At 45.3% G+C, this 14,661-nt stretch overlaps 1 protein-coding gene across 10 annotated transcripts in view; it reads right to left on the bottom strand.

Annotated features, from left to right (window-relative positions):
- Nucleotides 1-14,661, bottom strand: part of LOC104937556 (mitogen-activated protein kinase kinase kinase kinase 4) — a 33,191-nt gene that overhangs the window by 17,891 nt on the left and 639 nt on the right. For 9 of the 10 annotated variants that reach the window (XM_027291484.1, XM_027291490.1, XM_027291488.1 and 6 more), the window contains exons 1-3: nucleotides 13,702-13,998; nucleotides 13,267-13,332; nucleotides 2,394-2,450 (exon numbers count right to left, since the gene is read on the bottom strand). In XM_027291484.1, coding sequence (XP_027147285.1) covers nucleotides 2,394-2,450; nucleotides 13,267-13,332; nucleotides 13,702-13,758 — 180 coding nt within the window. In that variant the 5' untranslated portion in view covers nucleotides 13,759-13,998. Of the gene's footprint in view, nucleotides 1-2,393; nucleotides 2,451-13,266; nucleotides 13,333-13,701; nucleotides 13,999-14,661 lie in introns of those variants that run through there. The other variant, XM_019272751.2, reaches the window with a different exon arrangement.

Here is a 14,661-nt window from a genome sequence, read left to right as displayed (position 1 = left end):
GCGACATAGTCGTATGGTGGTGTGTGTCACAAAGCAGCTACTAAAGAATAAAAATTTTAAAAAAGCTGCCACACCAGAGGACTGGAGATGATTTTTAATGCCGATTAATAACAACAACAACAACACAGAGCCAAAGTAGAGAGGCGTCCATTTTTAGCTTTCAGGGTATAGAGGAGGAGTGTTTGGGATTTGGGAATGTGGAGCAGGGATGAGAATGTGGGTCAGAGTGACACTGGACAGGCCAGCGTGCCTGTGGATGAGCTCTGCAGCCGGGACGGACGGAGGGAGGGAGGGAGTGTGACACGGCCTCTCCGAATCACAGAGACGATGATCATATGATGAGGAAAACCACTTTAGCGTGATTAAGATGCACCAAAGTGAAGCCAAGTCACTTTCAGCATGTCAGCTCTGTTTTATAATAACTTAATAGTAATTCATAAATCGGCTGATCGCAGAAATAAAAAACAGATCCGGCTCTGGAACATGTTAATCTTTGCTGGCACTGGTGATCATGAGGCTGACAACTAAGCACTGTCGTCTTTATCGATGCATCTGATAACTTTTATTGATCAATTAGGCAAGAATTCATGAAAAGAAACAACGCTTTGTACAACTCTGGGCTATAAAATGTCAGAAAATACACAATTTAAAAAGTTCACACCTCTTTAAAGTGCTTCGTTATCCACATACAACAAAGGTCACTCTCATGGATTAGCATATGCAAATCAAATCTTAGTCGCTGTGACTTTGAAATCACAGAGAGCTCCACCAGGAAGGAAACACGCAATGAATCACACAGTGTTGGGCAGGTAATAAACAGCTGGCTCGACGACTCCAGCTCGCGTTAAAGGCACACACCCAGTGTTAGTCAGCGTTTGATAAGCCGAGCTCTGTCGCAAGGTGAAGGAAATGAACGTGAAGTGTGTGTGCGCCTTGCATAGATCCTAGTCAGTTCTCTGAAAGCCAGTGATTCACATACATACTATTTTTAATCACTCTAATCTGTGACCCTTTGTGCCATGTGTGCAGCCGACTGGAGTGACTCAGCCTCGGGATGCCGGGAACCAAACTTTGGTAGGCTACTGTAGTCCACTCCACGCTGGCCAGCGCTGGTTTCGGATGTTCAGTCCTGGGTTTGGCCGTGTGAACAATAACAATTCATAGACGTGTGGGTGTCATGATGTCGATTCATATTCACGACGAGTCTACCCGTTTTTACAGGAAAACGCATAAAAATGAGGAAACGGCACTCTGCTTTCTGTTTAATGATATTCCACAACTATTTTATGAATATTTCTTCCTAAATTTGTCACATTAAATACTAAAATAGCACTACGTCACGTTAAAACGTGGAGCAGCATATGGTGAAACAGGTTTCGCCTCAGTCGACACCTGCTCTCTCTCTCTCTCTCTCTCGCTGACAAATGATTCTCATTAAACAGAAGAGCTGCTGTTCATAGGTTTCTACATGTCTGGAAGGCGCACCTACGGTATGGTAGTGACCTGACACACAGACGCAACAGGAAATGGTTGGGTAACATCCTATATACCGGTTACACATGATAACAACAAGCGTGTCAGTCTGATTCATCGTGACGTGAGGAGTGGCAGGTCGGGGCACGCGGCTTTCGTCAGACGCCTCTTTTAGCCTCCTGATCACAGAGCCGGTGTACGTTGGGAATATCAATAGTGGTGAATGCCTCCTTATATAGAAGGGTAGTGACGCATTGGTGAAATTTAGCTGATGATTTTAGCTCCCTCGGGCAACCAGCCTCCAGAATTCACCAGTAAGGCCTGTCATTGGTAGCACGCGAGTGTGTACGGTTGCGCCCATGTTCCTCCATCATTATTATGAGCCGTGTGGGTGGCTGGCCTCGCTGGCCCTCTCTGAAAACCTTCTGCTTTGTGTTTTCTGCATGTGAGCAGTGTGCGGCCGTGGTACGTTCTTCTCATCTGCAGACGGGACCTCCCACAACTGAGGGCAGCCTGCTGGCCGCTAAATGACGCACTTCACTCAATAAGCATCCTGTTGCCTCTATCCTTCCCCTGCTGTTTATTATGAGGAGAGGAGGGGGCTCATTACAGAGCATGGCATTTTATCCTCTGTGAGCTCTAAACTTTTGGACGTCAGATCCAATGGAATGTCTACTGATTTTAATATTAACCAGACAAAGACTCAAATATATCCCAGTGTAAGGCTCTGGGGCGGATATGCTCAACTGTTTGCACAAAAAACAGCCCGGACAAACAAAACCTGAGCTCAACACGTCTGACACGACTGATCTGTAAACGTCCCCAAGCAGGATTAATAAAGTGGAAACAAATTTTTAAAAAACGCACGTGAAGTTAGTGACCAAAACATTTTCTATCAAGCTGAAACAACACGTCCTTACCTCTGTGACGTCCATGACTTTGATGGCAGCCAGCTGTCCAGTCTTGACATGACGTCCCTGTGAGCGAGGAGACAAAAACAGACGTGAGCGTCCACACACACTGCCAACCGGGTGGGAAAAGTGTCTGTCACATTCCTGTGCGTGGCAAAGTACGTTAAACACAATTTATGCCCGTTCATGCATATGTAGAACTGCAGTTATCATCATTCTCAATTAATAGATTATCTGTTCTATCTATGAAAGAAAGACAAAGAATCTCCCCCAGTGTCTTTTTGTCTAACAAACAGTCCAAAACCGCAAAAAATATATAATTTCCAGAGTTATAACGGAGAAAAGCAGCAGTGGATACGCTTTTTCTTTGAATAGAAACTATTTGATTTATTAATCAACTAATCGTTCCATTTACAACAACGAATAATGAATCCGCAATCTTGTTTGACATGTTTTTTAAATCAGCTGCGGCGTGCCACTGTTACGAATCTCGGCACAGATGTCAAATCCTTGAAATGAATTCATCAGTTCTAGTAAATATGTCAGACATTTCGGTGTTTTCAGCTTCAAAAATGTGAAAAATCTGCTGCTTCTCTCCGTTTTTGGCCATTGTACATTGAATATCTTTGAGTTCTGGACTGCTGGTCAGACAAAAACTATGTGAAGACGTCAGGATGAACTCTGGGAACCTCGTTCTGACATGTTGGAGACTGAAAATGAGCAGAATTGCAGCCTTAATCATATGAATGAAGTGAAATTATGTTTGCTTTTAATGCCATTTAACTACTATCATGAACTTTTGTCACATGAGTAATAATCTGTATCCCACGCTTCGAGTATATACAGTTCAAACCACAGATGAGCATAATATTCCCAAGCTATATAGTCCCAACATTCCCAGACTCCTCTGCTCTCCTAACACTCTACTGCCACTCCTTACATAAACAAAAGGACTGAAATAGAGGCCTCTCTACAGCCCTTCCCTCCCACCCCCTGCCCCAAGAGGAGATAAAACGTGGGACATATTTGGGAGCTGGTCCGATCGGGTACGGGTATTCCCCTTGCACTGCAGTGATAATGCTGCTGCTGCGTCTCTGCAGCAAACGTCAATACACTGTGGAGCCCTCGTGCACGGCTCCAGGAGGAGGATGCACATAAATGCACAGTCACACATGAAACACCCCCACCAATAGCAACACCGTCTTAGCCAGTGCATTCCATACTCAATTGAAACTGTATGGATTATGACAATAAAAGCCATGCAGGGCTTAGGGGCCCTCTCTTTTCACCGGGCAGAGAGGGAGGGGGGGGCACTTATACAATGCCTTTAATCCTCTCCACTTTGATCCCAGGGGTCGCCAATACAAAAACAACAGTGGAGCTGAAATTATGGCCGTCAGCTCCCCGAGTGCTCGCTGCTGGCGCTGATGTGGCCTGCTTTACTGGGTTCACTGGTCACAGGTGTTAAGTAGAGGGTCAACCCTTTGGTTTTAAGTGCACCTAGACTGTCTGTCAGAGTATTTATTAATTATTATTATCACCTTATACATGAGGATGACTCTATAATAAGGTATCTGCACATGAATGCAGCTGATAAAGGCGTCAGACTGACCGCTTACCTGCATGGAACCGAAGCCTGCTCAAACATGATTGGTCAATCCTACTTGGACTACAAACAGAAACCAGAAGACTACAGATGCCAAAATGGCATGGCATGGTCCTTCTCCTTCATATAAGAAACACATTCTTCTCCTCACAAATGGAAACTTGGGATCATAAGCAACAAAAACACACTCCTCTTCCACTCCAGATCTAATGTGGTATCATAGCGATATCATAACTCGTCGCAACTATTCAACAAAAAGAACTTTAAATCGTTAAAGTCACAATTTACAGCCACTAAAATGTGAATATTTTATGGGGTTTTGCAGGCGCTTTGAATTCTTTTGTGTCAAGTCACCACCTTGGACAAGGGACCAAACAAATAATGACCCAGAAAATAATTGTCTGAGAAAAGAAACGATATTTGCAGCTCTATATTAAGAATAATTAATCAACTAAACATCCCTTAATCCCCTTGTGGTGAGAATGCCAGTCCTCCTATTCATTTGAATGAGGTTACAGGAAAAGCAGCGACCGGCTGTGGCGAAGTTGAAATAGAAGCAACTTTAACAATGATTCAACCATACATATTAGTCTTCTGTATATACATATCAAAGGAGATCAGAATGTCACTGCATGAATCACCGCTGAGTCATCGAGACTTTTTACTCTTTTCTCTAATGACCGGAATCGACACCCAACACCGGGTGTAAACACCGCACCTGTAGAGGTTAAACAGCATTCATCTTTAAAAAAAATCTTGCTCAAAGAAAGAAAAGGCGTCGGGGAAAGGAATAATCAAGACGCCAATTGTGTCTTGGCTCCCTTCCTCTATTAGCACTACAGCTCACACTGACATGAACACACTTCTTCAGGGACAAAGCTTGCTTTGATCCAAGGATATAGTCATCAGTGGGATACAATGAGTTCACTAACGTATCATTAATCTCTCCTTTTTGGCTGTTAATTCTTACACTTCTATATTTGACAGTGCTCTGATAAATGTGTGCAAACCCATGACAGCCTAACACTAATGTCGGTTTATTGATGATTTAAAGGAGTGGTTTGGAACAGATACCAGGTAAGGATACGAACGCGCAAAGTGGGTTTGTTCTTCTGCTTCTGCTTGGATAAACTCAAACATCTCTGAGCTTCTGGGTGGAGACAGAGTTATCTAGACCACAAGGTTACTGTATCTTGAGACCGCAAAACAAATGGCTTACACAACATTAGCGCGTGAGTAATGCGAATCCGGGATTACACACAAGTTTTACCCAACCCCAACTTCATCCACTGACACAGGGCGGCTATTTTGGGGGTGACACTTTACTGCACAAGTAATTATAAATGATGAATATATGCATAAATTTAACAGGCAAGTTTTTGGAAAGTTGCATTTGGAAAAATGATGCCGTCAGGATGCTAAATAGATCCTATAAATCTACTATTAACCGGTTTGTTCTAAGAACGACTGGCAAACAAAATCGTGGAGTGCACCAAAGTCAACATCACATTCAGCATATTTCTCAGCTGTGTATCCTGTGCTTCGTTTATTAAAACAAAAAGATCTGTTAACAATGTACCACGATCTTTGTGACAGATTGGGCTGTGCTTCATGGTGATATACAGTACACCGTTTCACATGAAGCTCTGACGTTTATGTTGATGAATCACGCTCTGCGCGGCCATACGTTTCGGCATCAAGAAGATGGTGCTTTGCATTCTCGGCTATTTGCATTGTGACAGAGTGGGGGATTTCCAAACAGGAGACTTCTTGGCTTTAGGGAGAGGGGTGGTTTCTTCAATGACTACACTTCTAACCTATGACAGATACTGATGACCTCTTGTAGCCTTCTGAGTCATAAATGAGAAACTTCTCAATCACAAAGATATTTAATCATTGAGTGTCTTATTGACTAACTTATGGAAAGAAGTTCAATGTGTCACCTCTTTTGAATCATGGCAAAAGCTTCAGAGAGTTCTTGTAAGAACAGCAACTGACCGGGTACTCGGCCCAAAAATGGATCAAACCCAGGTTGAGCACATTCTGCATGTGAATGTATACGAATGTAGAATATGTCGGCATGGTACCAAGATTTTAGGATCTGAAAAATCTGGCTCCAGAGTCGTGTTGACCGGGCTTTGGTTTCAAAGTTCTTGTGCAGAGCAAAAGTGGAACGCTTTGGCCAAAATGCAATCTTGGAACCCGTCGGCTTCGATTTAACAACAATTTAGCTTTTTATTGGCATCCATATCTCCAGATCTGTTATCCAGCGATGTGCTGGCTACACCAGAACCCCCGAAACGTCGCCCAAAGACAAATGGTTGCTGGACGACAGCTGGTAGGTTTAGAGACTGCAGTGATATTAAACGTCCCATTTTGAGAAGCAATTTTCCTTGATGAGCAACTTAAACAATTAATTCTAAAACATATTTCTGACAATGGATCGACTAATTGACAATCGACTCATCGTATCATCCGGTGGTTGGGCCCCTGACCACGGACCCTTTGGAACAGGCATGCATTGATCACAGGAGGGGCTGCGGTTAAGGCCCTAAAGGGCCCCCTCGAAGAAGCCAGCTAGGCGGGGCTGCAGAGGGGTTATCTGAGGCACTGAGCTATCACTCAGCCCTCCCTGGCCTCCATCTCCACTCCTTCCATCGCAGCTCCTCTTAACCATGGCCAGATGTGCTGCTGGCCTCGCTCCAGCTCAGCACTAAACCACTGACTGACTTATTGCCTTTAGAGCCAGAGACATTAGGTTCAAATCTACCCTAAAACAAAATACACTATTCTATGAGGGCTCAATTAACAATGCTGTGGAGGAGAAACCTCACTCATCGCTAGAAACCCGATAACAGGGCTGCTCTATTAAACCGAGTGCTGACATAAGGGGTTTGCAGAATTTGAACTTCCCCATTAAAAGTGCATTATTTCACGAGCTTGTATCAACTAGAAACTGTGCCCACGGTGCCAGTTAAAGCACTTCAGGTGCTGTCACACTATTACCGCAGATTATTTTTTAAGCGATTTTAGCTCGAGATCACCCTTAGCAAATAAAAAGATTTGTGTTTTAGGGTGGATTTTCACTTAAGTGAGCAGTAATGCTCAGCAGCATTGTTAGTGGTCTGCCCACAGAGTCGGTGTGGACGAAAAGGGGGGGGTGGGAGTACTGTTTCCCATGCACTTTTCCACAAGGCTTCTAGCTACATCCTGATTGACCAGAACACAAAGAGCCTCTCACCTCCCTCTGCTTTCACATTAACGTTAGATCAATCACACTATTTCAAAATACTGGCTGGCTTTCCAACCAACAAGACTGTTGGCTCATGTCGTCATTGCACAACACTGCGCTGTAACCGAGCGACATGCTTTCTAACTAGCCATGTAGGTGCAAAACAAACTCGGTTTCATGTTATTAGTTCAAACAGCGAGCGATGGAGGAGGGGGGTGACTGCTGGGTGCCGTGGTTCAGGTTTTTCCAAAAGGTCACAGATGAAAGTGTGTGTGTGTGTCTTCTGGCAGAGCTGTGGTAATGAGGGATGGATGACCCCCTGCCCGCGCAGGGTCACGTGGAGATCCGAGTTGACATTTGAACTGCCGGAGCGAGTGGGTGGGTGATAAACAGGCAGGTCGCAACCTCCATCTACCTTGCGAAGCAGATGCAGCTATGCGAGACACACCTACGTCTTTTCACAGCGCTCGCACGCACGCCGGCTGATTTCTGGGGAGAGAAACGATCAATCAGCAGGCAGGAGGCGGCGGCACATGACATTCAGGGTTGCGCCTCCGTCCTCGTGCCTGCCTCTTCGGGCTCGGCCGCTGCATACCAGCACACTGACCCAGTTCTCACACACGCGCACAGCGCTCGGCCCGGCCGCCTCCACTCCGCCACTCCCCAGAGGAGCAATGATGGAAGCGGCAAAGACAAAAGGACCTTTCAGACACAATGCAATTTGCACTGTGCTCAGATAAACTTAGGAGTCCAGCTGATATAGTTGCATATCAGTTCATGATCAATCCTGCATTAACTGCATCGTACAGTTCAGGATATTCACACCCTCGTAATAAAAGTTCTACCTCTATTTTGCCTTCTGTGCCCGGCTTGCTTGGCACACGACACAAGACAAAAGGTCAAAAAGAAATGAGACCGGAAAAAAATAAAGTGAACCGAGAGTTCTGGGACAACTCAGTGGCTGTACATCGATTGATCGTGGTGCAGTACCTGGCTGAGGTATTAAAGATGTAAGGTGGAGCCTTTCCTCGGGACTAAATTTATTTTTAATATTTTAACGCTTTAAGGGTCTGAAACTCAGCAAGCAGCCAAATGCGGCTGTAATTGATAGGTACGTCTGCAGGTTTTTAAGCAGCTCACACACTATGAGAAAATATCCTCTGGTACGATGATGTCATTAGACGGGAGGATGAGCTGCTGTTGCGGAAATGGTTTTTAACTGCATGTGGGATGGGAGGGAGTTCGGTAGCTGAGTGGATCTTAAAGAGAAGAAAAAAATCCCATCGGCTGATTTGGACTGAGGCGTTGTTGCAAGGATCTATTTGTCCCGGCGCATTAGCACATTAAAACAAGACATTTCTTAATGGAAACGTGATCTCGAAGAGAAAAGAGCTGCCAAGTAGCCACGCTGAGAGGAGAGACAGGCCTGCCAGCCAGCGCCTTTGTGTCTCATCTCGACACCGCTCGGGTAATGAGGTGGCTCAATGAGCTGCACACAAGACACAGAGAGTTTTGTTCAGGCAGCGTGGCCGGTCAGGGGATGTTGCGGGTCTTGTGACACCCATTAGGAAGAGGGTCACTGTGGGGGAGCTGGAAATACAGCACACTGTGTCAGACAGGGAAGGCTGCAGAGAGGAGGAGGAGTGTGTCTGATAGTCGGCGCTTTAACTTGAAATGTTTCACACACGGCGAATGAACGCAAGGAGAGCGAGCGCGGGACGATATGGGACCTCTGCTGCTGCGGTGTGGGTGACACATTCAACACCCCCTGATTGTAACCTCACGGCTGCACAGCCAATCAGCACCCAGGCTCCCAGGACCTTTACCAAAGGGCCCCTATACAAGAGTCATTCATTAGGCAAACAGAAAACGCCAGCGCCAAAGAATCTAATCCACTTTTCTGCAAGCAACAACTCATCAGTAATACTAATTATAGTTAATTGACTAGTCAAAGCCCCACATTCATACATATTAAACAGTATCACAAGGATTCAGACAGAATACAAACTAATCTTAATTTAGGGAGTAATTATTACATTACAGAATTTATTTCACGTGGAAATAAAACCACTGATTTCACGCGCAGTCCCAGGTCACGGCCTTTAAATGTAGAAAGAAATATCCAGTAGGTGTGAAATGTTCCAGATCGGTACAGTTGCTCCCACACTGTCTGACACTTCCTCCTCGTTTACAATGGAAACAAAGAAACCTCGTCTGTCGAAATATGTATGCAAACATGTTTTGTGATTTACTGCTGGGGTCAACTTTTAAAATAAAGTTTATTGTCCTACTGTAAAATATCTGCTGGATATAAACCACATTGGAAGAGTCTAAGCCAAAAAAAAATCTTTGACAGCAAGTTCTGCTCAACTGATTCTGACGGACCAACGCTGGATTATTAACCCTGATGTCTTAACAATCCAGTATCAGTGTCAAGAAACTGCTCCGTCACAGGACTGAGGCTTAACACCCTGCAGGCTGGGTCAATAAGGATTAAAGTGAAGTCAGACGACATCCCCGACGACGTGGCATCACCGTTATGAAGTGCAACCTGGAGCATTGTTCACTTGTTTGCAGACTGCGTTAAGATTACAGCAACGGCCCGCTCTGGAAAACCCACAATCCTCCGTTTCTCCATTTCTGAACAAACACTCAAAGCAAAGATAACCGTTGCCCTGAGGTGAGCGCCGGTCTCTCCCGGCAGCACCATATGGCATTGGTAGACATTCAGCAGATTGCGCGTGAGGTTCTGCTCCCCTCCTCAGCAGCAGCTCCCGCATCTTATGCCCCGTCAGGCATCGCTAGCCCGCCCACCCCCCGAGGACAGAGCTTCTTGTCCTGAGGGCAGGGGCGAGGCTGGCCCCTGAGGTTGGAGTAGAAAACAAAGGAAGGAGATGGAGGAATATAGCATAAGCTGCTCTTGAATTCACTTGCACTGGATGTGGAAGAAAAAAAAGCGTGTTATGTGCAGCACATGTGCACATTAAAAAAAAACAAAAAAAAAAACATTAATCATCTCTCCATTCGCCACATGACCTTGCTGGAAACCGCTCAGTCGATTCATCACAGATTACAACAATTACACACCCATGCTCGTGAAACATACAGCATTAAAAACACTGGTGGGCACAGCCTTGGCACACCCCGTGGATGCATAGCAGGGAGGCAGGTCAACAGGGGCTCCACAGAGCCTCGGGCCTGACTATATATGGCCATTCTGTAGAGCAGGGAGAATCTTCCCTGCATACCACGCACAATTTGAGGAGCTGTGTCTTTTTCTATGCTATCATTACTCTCTCTCTCTCTTTTTTTTTTTAAATTCCTACATCCAGATTGAGGCACCTGGGATAGTGTGCAGAGCCAGCTGGTTTAGTGCCAGCTGATAAAGAGTGAAGGAGTGGAGAGGATCCTCTTTGTGCAGTGCAAGAGCAGGGGCTTTTTTTAAAGAGCGTGGGTATAAATGCGTTTTCTTATTAGTAACTAATGACGTGAGACCAAATCTGTGTGGCAAATATATAATGTAACGCCATCAAGGGAATAGTTAGACAACGAACATGGAGGGGCGCTGCTCCTGTGAGCCATTTTAAACAAGACAGATGTAATTTGAGGGATTTGTTTGGTTCATAATTCAAAAATATAACCGTGCAATCACATTTTATTTTGAAAACTTTGAAAAAAAATCAAAAAAATGCTAGTGTAGGTTGCAATAAATCCTCAACTACGACAACTTTAAAACTGATGAACCACTTATGGAGATCTGTATATAAATCCAGGCTTCCGTTCAAATTAACCGCCCGTCCCAGGGTGAAATTAAGTGATTTATTTTGGCTATAACTTCATTTTCATGATGGCCAGTCACTCTGAATCTGCTGTGCTGTGCTTTCAGAAGTCGACTGTAATCTGGCACCTCTCCAGGGCCGACGGTTGCCCTCTTGGCAGAGCGTACAGCTGGAGAGGCGGCGGCACAGCATGGTCGCGAGGAACCCTGACACGGCTTTTAGGGGTCTGAGAACAGTGCGGTTCTTTAGTTTTGAACGGGTAAAAAAGCTGCAACACAACAGAGATGCATAAATAGGTTTTGATAGGTCTTAATCTGATTTATAGTATTGTCTGAAATATTGCAGTACTGGGGCCTGAAATTAGAGGATTTTCTACAGTTGTACAAGAATTTAACTGATAAAATGGACTCTAAAATTGTCAAAACTATGATTTAGATCGGGAGCTATCTGATCAAAGGATGAGTGAATAATTAAAAGCCAACTTTCAAAAGGTCACGGTAGAGAAATTAATCACCTCGCTACCTCTGCGTGTTGATTTTGAAATCATTCTCTCTGGGAAAGCTTGCAGAACAACCAGCTACCACATTCTCATCGTTGAAGTCTTTATGGAAGCGCGACAACAAAAGCAAGAAACACGCGCGAAATTCTGCACATCTGTTGTGAAAACTGACTTTAAAAATTCTGCTGTTCGACTCCTCTACGCTCTGACTTAAATAACAAAGAAAAAAAAAGGAAAGGAAATGCCTCAAAGGAATCAAAAAGTCAAGAAGCTTGGTCACATTGTGTTATCGATAAAAGAGCCTTGCAGTCTGTGACCAAGTGCTTGACAAAGCAGAGAAGGCCTCAGAGGGAGAAGAAACTCCACCCTGTTCTCAGTTGGGGGGTTGGTGGTGGTGGTGGGGGCCTGTTGTGATTATTCAGTCGCTTGCCGATTGAAACCCCTCGCACACAAACTCCTCCTTTCTGTGCGTCCGACTGACTGACGGGACTGAGAGGACCCCAAAGAAGCGAGGAGACAAACTCAGCTTTGTGAGAGCGGTGGGCAGGTTCTGTCTGGAGCTGGACAGCTGCTCTTCTTACCACTTTGCAGCCACCCCATCCCCTCCCCAACCACCACCACCACCACCACCATGCTCCCACTGCACATGCTCACAGGCCACATGCTCATTCGACTGGTTAACATGACAGCCAATGTGCCGAGCGACGGCTGATGATGGGGGGGGAGAAAAAGGAAGGCTTCCTTCCTAAAAAGCTATGACTTCACCGCAGACAGTTTGGCTTATCTCGCGCAGGCTGTTTACGACCGTGCCTTTGTGTCTAATCTGACGGGGCCCTCGTTTTGCATGCAAACAAGAATTAGTGAGAGATTTTTAAAAGACAAAAAGAGGCGGTAATTCTCAGGGTCTCGTCTGGTGCGAAGACAAGCGTTGCGGGCATCATCCGCTCCTTCTCGTCGAAGCTTGATTTCAGGTGGGGGCGATCGTACGAGCACATGCACACAGATGGGTTCACTCTGGGAGTCGAGGCGTGGAAAGGGAGTGAAGGGGGGTTGGGTCCTGGAAGTTCACTGCGCTAGAGGATTGAATGCAGGTCACTGGAGCACCGTGGGGCTGTCAGATTTAAATACTTGGCTTAGCTCGCTTGGTTTTTCTATTTAAAAAAAAAAAAAAGATGTCTGCTTATCATATAGGTATGTGCTTGTCATTAAGGAGTGGAGCAGGCAGGCAACAAAATGGAGCCTCCACTCACTCGCTCCCTTGCTGCAGCAGCAACAACAAAACAAGGAGGCCCGTTACAACATCAGGCTGGGAGGGATGGCCGTCCCTTTCCCTTCACACGGATTGACCACCGCCGCCGTCTTTCTCTCCCTCCTTGGCGACGTCTTTCAACGGAGACAGGGGGGGAAATGTGACACCAGGAGCAGATGGCCGAGAGATGTGTGGATTTAAAAACAGGATATGAAATTAGGTTTGTTAAGAAGACGAATGAGCTCGCAGACAGACGGAGGGGTTGTGATTTCTCCATCCTCGCCTCCTCACCTACTTTTCAGTAAAAGCAGGTGATGTAAGATTGATGATGCCATCAGGCCGTAGACCGTCTGATTCACACACCTCCCAGCTGAATTAAACACCAGACTCTGATCAAAACAAGATACTTTTGCAAACATTTTTTTAAATGCCACTTCCTTTGTTCCCAAGCTTGATAAAGAAAGAAAAACACTGAGTGTGAAAACAGGACAGGCCATGCACTGCGCCTCCAACCAACCTTGTATACTTGTCCATAGGTGCCATTTCCAACTACCTCCACCAATTCAAATATCCCAGCTGGATCCTGAAAGAGAGAGAAAAACACAAAGTGTGAATAAAATAAAAATAAAAAAAGCAGTGTTTTAATATTTCCCCTCCCTGTTTTTATCAACAACATGGTCCAGTGTGAGCCAGCTGTTGCGCCCCCGGTCTACCCGACATGCCAAACGCATCTCGAACAAAGGAAAAGCAGACACTGGCAACACCTCGCCACGGCTCAGCGGTCATTTCCAACACTTCAGCCCCGACAAGAAGAGCCACCGGAGAGCGGGTTAAAAAAACTTCACAGCCACACGGACCCGCGTGTGTTTTGTCGAGAAATGTGAAATAAAAAGCAGCAAAAAAAAAAACAAGAGAGAGAGAGAGAGAGGGGGCTCGGTTCGGCTGCACTCACCCGCAATGAAGCCAAGTCTATGTCTACTAGACTTTTAGCTGGAGAGTCGTTCGCCATCTTTCAAATAAAAAGCCGAGCTTTCCTAAGAGTGAACGAAAAAAACAAACACCCGCCGCTGTATCATTGGCGGGGCTCCTCGGCGGCTGAATCGACACACAGGCCCCCGGTCTCGTATTCCTCTTCTGGTGGGATCCGCTGGTTAGTGAGACGCTGCGAGCTCGCTACTCCATGTTGAGGTGGCAGCAGCCGCGGGTCCGCTCGCTCCCAGCCTGGCTGCGCCGCCTGCGTCAAGCTGGACCGGAGACGGCGACTTCCGCCCAGGAGTTTCAACATAAAAGCCTCACTTATTACACTGGGGAACACAATTTTTGGGTGCCTAATCCAAAACTACGGAAGCCCTAAAAGGCCATACATACATACATTTTATTCCACCCGTTTTCCCATGATAACGAGATAATTTTCCTCTGTTTTCCCGTGATAACGAGATAATTTCCATGATAACAAGATAATTCCCTCAGTTTTCTCGTGATAACGAGATAATTTCCATGATAACGAGATAATTTCCTCAGTTTTCTCGTGATAACGAGATAATTTTCATGATAACGAGATAATTTCCTCCGTTTTCTTGTGATAACGAGATCATTTCCATGATAACAAGATAATTTCCTCTGTTTTCCTGTGATAACGAGATCATTTTCCTCAGTTTTCCTGTGATAACGAGATAATTTCCATGATAATGAGATAATTTCCTCTGTTTTCCCGTGATAACGAGATAATGTCCTCTGTTTTCTCGTGATAACGAGATAATTTCCATGATAATGAGATAATTTCCTCTGTTTTCCCGTGATAACGAGATAATTTCCATGATAATGAGATAATTTTCTCTGTTTTCTCGTGATAACGAGATAATTTCCTCTGTTTTCTCGTGATAACGAGATCATTTCCATGATAACGAGATAA

The sequence above is a fragment of the Larimichthys crocea genome, chromosome XIX (assembly GCF_000972845.2).
Source record: "Larimichthys crocea isolate SSNF chromosome XIX, L_crocea_2.0, whole genome shotgun sequence".
In the NCBI taxonomy this organism is placed as follows: domain Eukaryota; kingdom Metazoa; phylum Chordata; class Actinopteri; family Sciaenidae; genus Larimichthys; species Larimichthys crocea.
The sequence above is the reverse complement of the archived record's forward strand: the minus strand, read 5'-3'. Positions and strand labels throughout refer to the sequence as shown.